We start from the raw sequence: 14,387 nt of genomic DNA, 5'->3' as shown, positions 1-14,387 counted from the left end.
ATAGGTTACTCGAAGTCAATGCCGAATCGTAGGTGGGGCATTGACCCGAATTTTGCACGCTATGCAATTCAAATAAAATCTAAAATATTTTTATTCAATTAAACTTTTACAAGTACTTTTGAATCGTCAAAAGCATCTACTAATGTGGGTTTTTTTTTTCTTTTTTGTTTAAGAATATTAGCCATGTTAAATGACTAATATTCCCCTTTCCTCTCCAACTAAGCGTCAGGCTTGTGCTAGGAGTAGGTACGACAATAGTGCAACGGGCGGGGTTTGAACCTTCGACCTTTCGGTTTTCAGTCCACTCCTTTACCGGTTGAGCTATTGAGGTTTCAAAAATACTAAATCACTAAAATTACAAGATAAGGCAAATGATAAGTTTTTGCCAGCGTTCTGGTTACACCCTGTATTATGACGTATGACATCTGTATACATGTTTGCTACATATGTATAGAGCTTATTATAGGCTGCTCTATGGCGGAGCCAATATCCTTATTTACAGGCGACAGAAAGTTAATTTTCAGTCCAACACCGTAAAACACCATAACAACGTTAGTCCAAAAATGCAAGAACACACAAGCTTATCAACCACGTAAGTATTATTTTAGATGGTAAATCTCACACCTTTGTAGAGAATAAAACATGTAAAGCAAAGAAAATCGTAGTGATGCTAATTTGACAGTACACAAAACAACCAAACTAAATTGACAGAGTAAATAGAATAATTTTTCCATGGGGAACTTTGTAAAAATAATGGTATTAGCCAATTTAATCCAGTTCAAGCTTCGATCATTAAAGTACAAGAAGATATATCGGTCGTCAAAATGTGTCCGTGAAAACATAGTACTAATAATTGTGCGATAGCAAATTAAATACCAGCTTCTTCTCTCTGGGCTGGTTTCCGCACTTAAACGTTTCCGTCTGTTGTGCGTAATAAATACCAGCTATTGAGGAAGCCAATAACGTCTTACAACGCCACAGAGCTTTAAAAAATTGTAAACATACAAGTCGCAAATATATTATTTTACTATACATCTATAGACTAGTACCGGGGCACCATAATTTGAAGCATGCTGATAGGTGTCGTTTACCCATAGTCACTCTAGTATCACGCACAAGCGTAAAAAATTGGTAGATCTAGAGATTTACTACAACCACTTTACCTTTAGTGCAAAGGATTTTGAGAAATTCCAACAAGATCTTAGAAAAATGTGAATTTACTTGGGTGTGGTGGTCTAGAGATTTGAAAGAAGGAAACATTCCTTGACTACTTTAGCCCCCCTAAAGGAAGGATTTTCCCCAGAGGAAGGGTTTTTTAGAAATCCCGACAAAATCTTTCAAAAACGTGAATTTATGTGGGCTGTGGGTGTCAATAAGCATGTAAAATCAAAAGCCATCTGAACGAAAATGTGTTTTTGCTTATTATTTTCGGTTCAGTTATGAATACATCACGACATCGACGCGGATACTTTTGCAAATAGATTTAGCATGGGACTGCATATCTTGTAGTTTATTGATCGAAGCGTTTAAATATCGTTTTCAACGCGAAGAACTAGCGCAAATGTCTAGATTTCAGCCCTTACCTGTTGAACTCTATTAGTGGAGCTACTTGTAGAAGGGACAGCGGCGGCAATGCCAGGGTTTCTTCTTATGTCTTCTAGAGGGATCTCTTCAGAGCGCGCTCTGGGAGAGCTTTCTCTTGACGCTTGAGTGCTACTGCTGCGTGATACGCTAAGGAAAGAGTATTATGTACAGTCAAAGGCCGTAAGTCGTTTAGCAAGTTAATGACCATATTCACGTGGCACGGTTATGTACATGTGTTAGGTGTGTGTGGCGTGTTTATAGGAAAAGGTCATAAGACAGATTTTTGATGCAATATTTTCTCGGAATTGCTACTCGCATTCTATAGCCGATCGTACTTTATCGGATATGTTATATCTTGTCTCGCCAGTCGACGAAATGCCAACGCACCGTGCACGCGCTGCAACTTTTTAATACATCCAAACACTGACCTCTATTAATACAAGATAGACCTGGGATTGCCAACTTGATTTTCGGCATTTTGGTGCTGATAGCAGAAGTGAGCTTCATGTAAGCAATCGGAACTTATTAAAATTAGTAATAAGATATCTTCTACAATGTTAATAAGACTAACCAGACCATTTGTCAACTTTAATTCCCGATAACTTCGAATCGACATTAAAAAAACTATTTTAGTATGGCACACGTCTTCCAGGGTACTTGTGTCCCATTTCAGTACAGCCAAAGGTCTCAGGCACACAAATTACAAAACCGTTTGCGGTCTCAAATTCATATATTATTATGTATGTATGTATGTGTGTATTTCGGTATGGAAGATTCATGAATAAAGTAAATCACAGAAATTAAACCTTTCTCGGCTGGTGGTCCTCTCGCGGTACACGACGATGCCGTCTTTGAGCACGTGCCCGCTCGGCCTGCGGAGGCGACGTTCTGTATCATCGCCCTCTAAACCTACAATAAAATAGAACAAATTATATCAATTATTTCAAAATCAGTCGATATTTGCAGTTCTGGCTACTTTATCCAGCAGTAACATAGTAGCGTGGACGAAGTCACGTGCAAAAGCTAAAAAATTGGCCAATGTGAGTCGGACTTGTATAGGAAGGATTCCGTACCATCATACAAGAAATAACACTTTGTTTATTTGATGTTATAGCGGCAATGGATATACACATTCTGTTAAAATTTCATGTCGCTAACTATTATGGTTCACGAGATACAGCCCTCTGACAGACAGACGGACGGACGGACAGCGGAGTCTTAGTAATAGAGTCCCGTTGGCACCTTTCGGGCACGGAAGCCGTAAGAAAAATTGTGTCTATAAATTGTGGTAGCCCGAAAAGGTGGGTAGTGAAAAATTTCGTTATAAAAGTAATACCTAAGAGGTTATTTTGAACATGGTACCTGAATGTCGTCTCACAGTGGAGAGCGCGGGTCTGGCGAACAGCGGGCGATGCCTCGGCGCAGGCGCAGGCGCCGCCACTCCCGACACTTCTAACAGCCGACCAATCTGCTGCATTTTCTTTTGACGGGATTTTGTGCGACCCTGATGACAATTTTTTTTTTATTTGTACCAGAAAGTTGTAACAGTAAAAAGAAAAAGTGGACAGGGAAGCACTTATTTCTATAAGAGATCTCTACCAGTGACCTTTTGGCAGTGCGAGAGGTTGTAAAGAATGTAGAATAGGTACAACAAAGATAGAAAGTATTCATGAAAAAAGCCCAATTTTATTCATACTAACTTATGTCCGCGATTTTGTCCGCGTGGACTACACAAATTTCAACCCAATATTTTACCCCCTGAAGGGTTGAATTTTCAAAAAAAAAATCTTAGCGCATGTCTACGTCATAACCTGCATCACGGTCTGCATGCCAGACAGCCCAATTCATCCATTAGTTTGAGCTGTGCGTTTATAGATCAGTCAGTAAGTCATACAGTCAGTTACTTTAATCTGTTTAAACTAGCTGACCGGTGGTTCAGCCAGTTTAAACAAGGCTTAAGCAAAGGCTTTGCTTCGTAAGTTCACGCTTCAAATGTAAATCCTTTTTATTCCCTATCCTATGGGAATTTCAAAAAATATGGCTGCTGTTCCCAATATTTTATTTATTTTATTTATAATCGCTAATTTATTAGTAAAAATGTTGTCGTGTGCATTTAAGAAAATCAATGACCAAGGGATTAAATACGCCATGTAATCAAAAGTACCCTGTCCTGGTGTATAGTAATGACTTTCAACACAATGGTGTTAAATTAAGCCTCAATAGCTCAACGGTTATAGGAGCGGACTGAAATCCGAAAGGTCGGCGGTTCAAACCCCACCCGTTGCACTATTGTCGTACCCACTCCTAGCACAAGCTTAACTTAGTTGGAGGGGAAAGGGGAATGTTAGTCATGATTCAAATGGCTAATATTCTTTAAAAAAACCTTAGTTAGTCGCTGTTTGGCCGCCATACTGCGGATGTGGTCGTCGAACTTGAACTTGGCTCGCAGTAACACTGTCCGTGGCAACGCAGCACTCGCGCCCACGCGCGGCTTGTGAATGGTCAAGTGTAGACATCGTGGATCGTCTTTATCACCTTGTATCTGTACCAAGTTTAAATTAAATGTATGAAACAGCTGTTACGGACGAAAATCGTGTTCTAAGAAGTCGTCAAAATCATTTATTCAAAGTAGGTACTTATTGTACACCTTTTGATGGTCAGAATTGTTAGATTTGTAAGATGATATAGTGATGACTAGCTGATGCCCGCAGCTTCGCCCGCGTGGATTGGTCAGATCCCCTGCAGCATCAGGATTGAGGAGTTGGACTCCAAATTTTTTATGAAACAATGTCGCAAAGTTCCTCTATCGATTAAAAAAGAAATGACGCAAATCGGTTCAGAAATCTCGGAGATTTCGGTGTACATAGGTAGAAAAACACAACTCCCTTTTTGAAAGTCGGTTAAAAAGTAGCATATGTTACTCCCTGGCCAATTCTCTACTTGTCTGTGAAAATCCCGTCGAAATCGGTTCAGCCGTTCCAAAGATTAGCCTTTTCAAACAGACAGACAGACAGACAGACAGACAAAAATTTTAAAAACGTGTGATTCAGTGTAGGTATCGTTCAAATAACCATATGAGCTTAATATGAGGTAGTTATTTCGAAATTACAGACAGACAGACAGACAGACAGACAGACAGACAGACAAAAATTTTAAAAACGTGTGATTCAGTGTAGGTATCGTTCAAATAACCATATGAGCTTAATATGAGGTAGTTATTTCGAAATTACAGACAGACACTCCAATTTTATTTATTAGTATAGATAATTAATTACGTCAACTTAAAACTAAAGCTACGAGGGTTCCAATCGCGCCTAGGTCTGAGAAGAGCCCACAACAAACTCGGCCGGGTATTATTTTTACTACTTCATAAAATCATTATAACCACAGAATACTTAATATTACCTTACTGGTACAGAAGGCTCACTCCGCAAAGACGTTTAAATTAATAGCGACGTTAGTTCCGTCATTCAGTCGAATTTATTTCTATACAGTTGTTACAGGTACGCATTAGAAGTTACGCATGTAGCATTACTTACTTCTATATAAGCTTAAAAGGGCTAGACCCCAGAGTCGTAAAGCCAGTGAAAAAAATTACTTCTAAATCCTGCAAGCTGCCAACCAACTTGGCAACTCCCCAGCCAAGCCGCTGCTTGTCCGGCTCCACCAGGATAACTTGGATGTTATCCACTGCCAGAAACCGATGCTGCCAAGTGCCGTCTTTTTGGATGATGTCGCATGAAATTAGGTCAGAGTCGTCTGCAAAATGTAATGATTGTTTAAACTCTAGAAACATATTATAGGATGCTTTATTGATAACCTGCAAGAAAAAGCAAAGATAGATCACTAGCGATATTATAAATTCAAATGTGTTTGTTTATTGGTTTGTCCTTCAATCACGTCGCAAGTTTTTGCATGGCTATAGTAAAAGACCTGAGTAACATAGGCAAATTTTTATCACGCAAAATCAAAGAGTTTGCAGGGGATTTTTAAAAAACTAAATCCACGCGAACGAAGTCGCGGACATCACCTAGTATTCAATATGTGAAATAAAGAGCAAACAATGGAAAGGGTACACTATTTTCGCATTATTCACCTCCACACTGACATAAATGACTAGAGACCGCCCACGGCATCGGTCCCGTGAAAATTTCCAAAAGTCCGACCTGATGATGATGATGATGATTCATATACTGATGAAATAGAGGTCGAACCCCAGACAACCAGAACAGAAGACTAAGGCTGCTTTTCCACCAGAGATGTGCTATGCTACGTTGCTATGGATGCGTTTGATATCCACCAATCATATTCATTGGTGCACATAGCTTAGCACTGGTGGAAACGGATTCAACTAAGATATGTTTTTATAAGGAAGGATGCGTGCTATGGATGCCTGCTATGGGCCGTCGCGAGTGATGTAGCTTTGTGGTGTAGCAGGCACGGTAGGACGCGTGAGCGCCACTCTCCTCACCGCGTCGCTCTCACCTCTTCCCTATTATCGATACATCGCATAGCTCGAGCTGCGCATCTTTCTCGCGCAGCTACTTTGCGGCGGCGCATCTTCATAGCGCATCCTCCTCGCACAGCTACATAGCTTAGTATTGGTGGAAACGGTCACATATTTTCGTAGCGTAGATTTCACATCTTCGTAGCATAGCTGCATAGCACATCTCTAGTGGAAAGGCACCCTAACTCTTATCCACTAGGCTATCATCTGACACTCACTAAGGTCCAGTATATCGGCAACTTGTACAAAAGGCGCAGGGTTTGCTAGTGGTAACTGAGTCTCCGTTTTGCCCGTCAACTTTAGATACAACTCCCTGATTAAGAAAAACGTTCGTATTGCGCGACGGGCTCTTTCCATCTGCAAATAAATAAAATGAGGCTTGTTAATTAACTGTGAACAAAATGGTGTAGCACAGACAAGTGTTAAAATACTGTAAAAACTTCATGGTTTCAATCAAAACGCTACAATTTTAATTCAACAGATTTCATTAAGTTTCATGTCCCTCTTGTAAAATTTTATTTCGTTCAAACAAGAGTGAATAGGCATCTTCTAGGTAAACGCGTCCCATCTTAGGCCACATCATCACTTTCCATCAGGTGTGATTGTGGTCAATTGCTTTCGTTCGCCAGCTCCTCTTTCTTAGATATTTCCTGGTCATTTCTTTTGCTATACATTTATCATTAAAAGTTAAAATTGGAAATTTACCTCTCCACTAGGCAATCGTTTCTCAAAAGCAATCCCGGACATTGGCGTCCGCGTGGGTGGCAACAGTATCGCCGCGTCCATACACAGCCATTCCACGTTCAACGGCCGCTTGCTCATTTCGCAATACCTTAAATCATTGAATTCATTTTTTGAATGGCTATTTTGAACACAAATCGAGTTCTATGAACTTGTCAAAATACGAGTAAGTGCGCTGGTCGTTTTCGGGTAACAAAAAAAGAAAGAAAGTAAAATGAAAAGCACTTCATCATCATCATTAAAAAACACATTGCCAGCTCCCTACTGAGCATGGGTCTCTTCTCAGAATGAGAAGGGTTTGGCGAAGTCCACCACACTGGCCGAGTGCAGATTGGCAGATGAGCATAATCCATTAGATTTGGTATTAATAGTATTATTGGCACCATGTGGCACCATTCCACGTGGGTATGATTTGTACAGTTATTAGATAAACCTAGCTTTAAGTTAGATATATTTTTTAATCAAAAAGGAAAAATAGTACTTAATTCAAATAACTTATAGATGGTAGGGTTCTAATATGCTGGAATGAAAAACTTGCAACACCGACAATTCAGCATCAGACAGCATCAAATGAGTCGCAGGGATTAAGACGGTGTGCAGAAGTCCCTACAAAAAGTAGGTAGCTGTAGACTTCTATCGGTTGTCATCAACCGATAGAAGTCGACGACGACGATATTTAAAAAATTACAAAAGATTTGGGTCAGCGTTTCAAAAGAAAGTAAAGCTCTTACTCATCCTCAAACATATCCAAAAAGATGTCGTCACACTTATAAAAGTTCCTAGCGAGCGCGGCGGAGCGCGCGCGCAGGTTGTCGACAGCAGAAATGTGTCTCACACTAACTGTTCCGCTGCTGCCTTGCATACACGTTCTGAGTAAACGCACACTCAGCTCACATGTTACTAGCCTTACTTTGGACGCTGAAAAAATAAAATTCAAGTGAAAACTTCTTCGCGTTGGGCGATTTTGTGATGAATGAAAAGTCCAAGGTCGCGTCAGCAACATGCTTAAGTTATTAGCACTTAGTTAGGTCCCTAACGCAACCTCAACTTTTTACCCCCGACCCAAAAAAAGGGGTGTTATAAGTTTGAAGTGTATCTGTCTGTGGCATCGTAGCTCCTCAACTAATAAACCGATTTTAATTTAGTTTTTTTTTTTGTTTGAAAGGTGGCTAGAGAGTGTTCTTCGATCGAGAGTGTTCTTAGCTATAATCTAAGAAAATCGGTTCAGCCGTTTGAAAGTTATCAGCTCTTTTCTAGTTACTGTAACCTTCACTTGTCGGGGGTGTTATAAATTTTTAATTTACACTTGTTAATGGAAGTGTCTAATACTCTAGTATGCTTAAGTTTTCTCTTCTGTCAACAGTTACAGACTGTTAATATTTTTTTGGGCGGTGCACACTGCACATGGTTCAAATAACTTATAGATGTTTGGGTTCGTTAGAGACCATTCAGAATTGGCAGGCCACCAATAAGGCAATTGGCAATAATATATCAGACGTCAATAAAAGAGTCGCAGAGATTCAGGGCTCAGGCAGCGCCAGACCATGGCATTTGGAAGTCCCTACAAAAGTTCAGCTTTGGACGTCTTTCAGCGACGAGATTTTCACTCAAATATCACATGGTTATAATGAAAGAATTAAAACAATAAATCTATTAGTAGAGATCAGACCTAAGACAGATACAGATATACCTATCTGTATTATCTGTATGTAGGGTGGATGAGGAAGGTGATAAAAACGGAGCCCTAAAAATGTCACTCTGCTATCTGTCTGTACGTCTGTTTGTCTGTCTGTCTGTCTATCCGTCTGTCTGTCTGTTGGTGTGTCACAGGTCTCTCGCTCGTAGACTATGAGGATCGTGTGTGTTGGCGCGCTCTCGCGAAGGCCTATATCCAGCAGTGGACGCAAACAGGCTGATTTGATTGATCGATTGACAGATACAGGATAAAACACAATATTCGCAAGGCATGGCTTAATTTTTCAAAGGTCGATTTCTACGCGGAATTCTGCTAAAACTTATCTGCTTATCTGTACGGTAAGATAAGTTTGTAACTAGTAATTTTTCATAGTTTTACGACCCGTTATTCTCAAAATGTCTAACCTTACCAGGTTTGCAGCTCAGGTTCGCTATTGCCATTAGTTTCGATATAAGGAGGGCATTGAAACTGTCAATTTTTCGTTTTCCATTATTAGAATTTTCTTGAGTCAAATCTGTACTTGATGATTCATCCTGGTTTGCGTTTGCTTTTTCACTTGATACATTTGATTTAGTTCTTTGATCTGATTCAGAATTTAACAATGTCTCAAGTAATTCCGGATTTACTCCTAAAATCATTAACATATCATTATTTTAAAAATATTTATGTAGTATATTAATTATAGTAGATAACCAATTTTATATGGTATAGTGATATCTTACCCACTGATAACCAGGGCAGCAATAAAGAAAGAGTAAAAATGATTTATTATTATACTAGGAATATATTACGTAATAACAGTAGGTAAAGTTCAAGGAAATTCGTTATCATATCACACGGTTTACTTAGCAACACTGCTTTAGAGTAAATACATACCTTTGTTATTTATCAACGCGTACAGCAAACACAAAGCAAAGAGTGCTTTATAGTCGTTTTCGCTGCAATCCAAAGAATCTAAAACTGTCTTGAGAAATGGTCTCGTCTCTATATTCCTCGTTTCTTTTTCTAATAAATTTTCTACTGACGCAACCTTTTCGGGGTTCTTACTTGGCATTGATCCTAACAGTTTCTGCTTTTCTTCGTCCGTTATATTATTTAGCTCCGAAACTTTTGAAGAACTTGATTCTAACGCTGAATCAGGGAGAGGCGAATCGGGCATATTAGATTTTGATAAGGTCGCAGAACTACCAGATTTGACCGGCTGTATTTGAGTTACTAAATCCTCAGTTGAATCGTGCGCTATACTGGAAGATTCACTTATATGGGAAGTGGACGGAAGAGAGGTTGAAACTAACTCGGGATCGAGATCGCAACTCGATTGATCGGTATCGTAACCAAACGCTTTAGCACCAGAATATTCAGGAGTCGTATAATCTCTATCAGCACACGACGTATTTTCTAATGCTTTTTCCAAACTTAGTTGGGGCTTGGAGAATTCGAGTTTAACATTCGACTTTGCATTGCAGACATACATGTCCAATATTTTAGTGGCCCCATCTTCGAAGACTGATAAGTCCGATTGTAAAATTATCCAGGCCAACGCGTGAACAATCGGGCCGTGCGTTATTATTAGGAATACTTGAGATAAAAGGAATAATGAGACTACACAGGACACAGAAGGTTTCGCCTCATCATCTGATTCGATTCTTTGTAAAGGATAGTTAATCCGCGAAGGTGTATCTGTACTTTTTCCTGTCAAAATCGCTTCTAGATTCCTTGTTATGACTTCAATACTTTGTATATGGTCTCTATTGTATGGTGAAGATGTAGCAGGACGTTTGCTTGATTCGGACGTAAGAGAGTAAATGTATAGAGGGATTAACAGTTTATGCAACAGATGTTCTGTTAGAACACCATTCAGATCTGGAATGTTGAGACACAGTATGTCATTGATGTAGTGCAAATGGTCTAAATGTTCGGCAACTAGGTCGTCTAGCTTCTGTTGAGATTGATGGCTGGAAATAACAGATAAACTATTTTTAAATAACACTGTAGTAACCAGACTAATGGGATGATTGCACTTGGTAGTTTTTGGGTATCTAGATTTTACGTAGATACAGATTTTTGACACTTTAGCCCTGACAGTCATAAAGATAGTATTTGAGCTAGGCGTCACGCGACAATAATTGCCAGCTGCTTTGTATAGAAATGTATGGAGAGCATTTGAGAGTGACCGCGACACGCGACTATTAATCGTAGATAAGTCGATTATGCGACATTTATATATTATATGTGTTACGTTTCGCCGTCGCGTAGCTCAAAGTCTACCTTCTAAATAGATAATAAATAGATAATTCACTGTTTTACTCGAATTTAGGCTAATTTAAACTATTACAGAACTTGTCCAAAGCGGATTTTCCTGGCATTGTTTACCTTCAATGACAAAGAATTTTTTATAATAAGTACCCAATTTCATAGACCAGATAAACGATAAAATGTAATTCTGCCTATGAGTATTATAGTGTATCCATACTTATATTATAAATGCGAAAGTGTGTCTGTCTGCTAGCTTTTCACGGCCCAACAGATTGACCGATTTATATGTAGCTTACGTCCCGTAAATTGACATAGGCAACTTTTTATCCCGGAAAATTAAATAGTTCTCACGGGATTTAAAAATCTACATCCACGTGGACGAAGTCGCGGGAATCATCTAGTTTTAAATAAAAAACAGATACAATTAATTTTATGTGGGCTAATAATGATCAAGTAACATGCCAGTGTGTCAAAGCCAAGTTCAAACAGACAATTAATTTTATGTGAACTAGTAATGATTCACTATTACTTACTCAGCATCGTTTCTGACACAGGCATTCAATTCCAGTATATGTTTACCGATAAACCAAACTAGATTACTGAAGTACGGTGCAGCAGTTCTAAAACATAAAAGTTAGATATTAAAAACCTTTTTCAAACATAGGTATAACTTGCGGAAGCCCACAGCTTTGCTTCCATGGTGAAAAAGCTTCATTCCTTGATAGGATAGATAAATAAATTTTTCTTCTATTTTAATTAAGTAAGTATATGAACCAAATATGAATATTATTTTCGATTCAAACTTCAAACATTAACTTTTTTAAGCCTCGATAGCTCAACGGTTGAGGAGCGTACAGAATTCCGAAAGGTCGGCGGTTCAAACCCCATCCGTTGCACTATTATCGTACCCACTCCTGGCACAAGCTTTACGCTTAATTGGAGGGGAAAGGGGAGTATTAGTCATGATTAGCATGGCTAATATTCTAATATAAAAAAAAACATTAATAAATCATAATTCATCTAAATCTATTATAACAGCTCATAAGATAGAATAATGAGGAAATAAATACTAAAGAATTTGTGAAAAAATTGTTGCTGACTTTCTTGCTGGCTCTTCTCACTAGAACTTGCTTTCCGAACTTAACTTGGTTAAGTCTTGTCGTATCATAAGAGCGATAAGTACTAAGTAGGCCTATGTGAAAAAAATTGCAATATATCTAAAAATGTACTTTCTTATAGAGAATGTAATAAAATAAATTCTGTTAAGTACCTGTCTCTTATAAACCTCAGCATACTGGCGTCTTGAACTTTATACACATTTAATGTCAGTGTTCTAACTGCTATTCGCACCATTGACTCTGGATGGTTGAAGAATTTTATCGCCTCAGTGTATAGAGGAAAATCTTTTGTGTGCTTAAAGGAAAAAGAACCATATTCAGTTGACTTAAGACTCAATATAAGGCCTACTTGCTTAAAAAACACTTGTTTACTAACCTCATTATAAAAGAAGTGTATGGTATGATTGTTCAACTTAAAGCTTAGAGTCTTGAGGAATGAAATATAATACGCCATAACTTCTTCATCAGATATATCGAATTTGTGAACTATTATCGAGTTCACATGGTTATTGCTAAGTAAATAATCTGAAATACAAAAGTATCCACAATTCATACATTGATTAAGAGCCCTGCAGACTTATTCTTTATCCCAGTTACATAGTATACAACTATAGCAAATAAACACTTCTTATTCTTATTCTTATTCTTATAAGTTACTTGTATACTACAGAAAACATCCAACAAACACCTTTTTTTTCTCTCTCTCTCATCTGGCTTTACAAAGATTAGCCAATGTCAAGATTGTAGTTATTTGTAACAAGTTAGTTAAACTATTCAAGTATGGACCCCGTCTGTGCCGGCGCTCGGCGACATACGCACGGCACCCCCTTAGAGCGCTTTTCAGTCAGTTTTAACAAAAAAAAAAAAAATACTTCAAAAAGGCAGAGCACGCCCGCTAGCTAACACCAACACAGACGAAATCCAAACATTTTATTATTCATGCCATCTATTATTATTATCATTTATCAGTATATCTATTATCTATACTTTAGTTTTTCCTCAAGGGCAAGTAGTTCCTCATTGAAACACGTGAGGTCCGGCCTTTACAACTCTGTTACCGAAAACTGAAAATGAAATCATAATACAAGTGAAAAATCTAACTCCACATTTTTTCGAGAAGGTTTCTGTCATTTGTTTACATTTCAAGTAAACTAAGGAAAACTAAAGTATATCACTGAGATTCATTGCTTATGGTTTCATTAACCGACTTCCAAAAAAGGAGGAGGTTCTCAATTCGTCGGAATCTTTTTTTTTTTTTTTTTTTTTTTATTTTTTTTTTATATTTTTTATGTATGTTCCCCGATTACTCAAAAACCCCTGGACCGATTTGGAAAATTTTTTTTTTGTTTGAAAGGGTATACTGTGCAGGTGGTCCCATATAAATTTGGTGAAGATCTGATGAATATCTTCGGAGATGGAGAACTGAACTCCTCAATGGATAGGAGCAAATTGCTCGCGATCAGTGTAATAGCTTAGTAAACAGTAGGGTTTTAACTGGGCACAGCATATTATAGTACAGTGGGGCCACTAAAAATTGTGAAATAAAAAATTTTCAAAAGAAAAATAAAACCGACTTCAAAAACGACAAACACTAAAAAGTAAAAAATAACTTTTGTTTAGCTACACGTGTAATGTACCTAGGTATGAAGTCGGGCGAGCTTCACTCTTGGATTTCTAATTTTGTTTTAATATGCTCGCTCGACTTCATACCTAGGTACATTACACGTGTAGCTAAACAAAAGTTATTTTTTACTTTTTAGTGTTTGTCGTTTTTGAAGTCGGTTTTATTTTTCTTTTGAAAATTTTTTATTTTTCTTTTCAACTCCTTCTATTTTTAGCATACTTAACTATATTTAATAGTTCAGTTATCATCAAGTTAGTGTTTGATGGAACACCATGTTTTGTAGGCTATTTATTTTGTGAAAGCAAAATAAGTTACTCAAAATGTATGTATATGTAATGTACTTACTTAATTGGATTTCATACTTACATAAGGAAGTTTCATTTCTAATATTTTCGAATAATATGTTAAGAGTCTGTAGTAATTGGACACACACATAGGACGAGCCACCACATTTCTGTCGCATAATCTTAAGGAAATATGATAGCATGTTTTTTTCCAAAAAGAAACTGAAAATGATAATTTAATTAATTTTTTTATTCAATGAAAGAAAGGTGTGTGCTCACCTGACTAACCATGCTCAATGGAAAGCAATGATGAGGCTGGGTTGGAGAGTGTTTGCATAGAAGATACCTTTATTCTTGAAGATATAAAGGCAACCTTAAGTCATATGTGGCAGGAATCAGAGAAGAGCATTCCACATTTTAGTAGTTTGTATCAGAAATGTTGAAAATGGATTGGATGCCAACCACATAACTTCATTGCAAGTTTAAAACCTTGATAAATAACTATGCATGGACAATATGAGGTTAATAGAACAAGACTGTATAATTTTATGATGCTCTGCTTTTTAATTACTATGTG

At 37.8% G+C, this 14,387-nt stretch overlaps 1 protein-coding gene across 5 annotated transcripts in view; it reads right to left on the bottom strand.

The window, feature by feature from the left end:
- Positions 1–14,387, bottom strand: part of LOC123872107 (protein CLEC16A homolog) — a 34,054-nt gene that overhangs the window by 5,564 nt on the left and 14,103 nt on the right. For 2 of the 5 annotated variants that reach the window (XM_045916241.1, XM_045916246.1), the window contains exons 3-17: positions 13,893–14,032; positions 12,279–12,427; positions 12,055–12,197; positions 11,318–11,404; positions 9,405–10,501; positions 9,251–9,253; positions 8,938–9,156; positions 7,564–7,750; positions 6,797–6,923; positions 6,310–6,448; positions 5,183–5,343; positions 3,968–4,126; positions 2,947–3,088; positions 2,391–2,493; positions 1,584–1,731 (exon numbers count right to left, since the gene is read on the bottom strand). In XM_045916241.1, coding sequence (XP_045772197.1) covers positions 1,584–1,731; positions 2,391–2,493; positions 2,947–3,088; positions 3,968–4,126; positions 5,183–5,343; positions 6,310–6,448; positions 6,797–6,923; positions 7,564–7,750; positions 8,938–9,156; positions 9,251–9,253; positions 9,405–10,501; positions 11,318–11,404; positions 12,055–12,197; positions 12,279–12,427; positions 13,893–14,032 — 3,004 coding nt within the window. The remainder of the gene's footprint in view (positions 1–1,583; positions 1,732–2,390; positions 2,494–2,946; positions 3,089–3,967; positions 4,127–5,182; positions 5,344–6,309; positions 6,449–6,796; positions 6,924–7,563; positions 7,751–8,937; positions 9,157–9,250; positions 9,254–9,404; positions 10,502–11,317; positions 11,405–12,054; positions 12,198–12,278; positions 12,428–13,892; positions 14,033–14,387) is intronic. The other 3 variants (XM_045916244.1, XM_045916243.1, XM_045916245.1) reach the window with 3 other exon arrangements.

Source organism: Maniola jurtina, chromosome 14 (assembly GCF_905333055.1).
Source record: "Maniola jurtina chromosome 14, ilManJurt1.1, whole genome shotgun sequence".
NCBI classification, from domain to species: Eukaryota; Metazoa; Arthropoda; class Insecta; order Lepidoptera; family Nymphalidae; genus Maniola; species Maniola jurtina.
The sequence above is the reverse complement of the archived record's forward strand: the minus strand, read 5'-3'. Positions and strand labels throughout refer to the sequence as shown.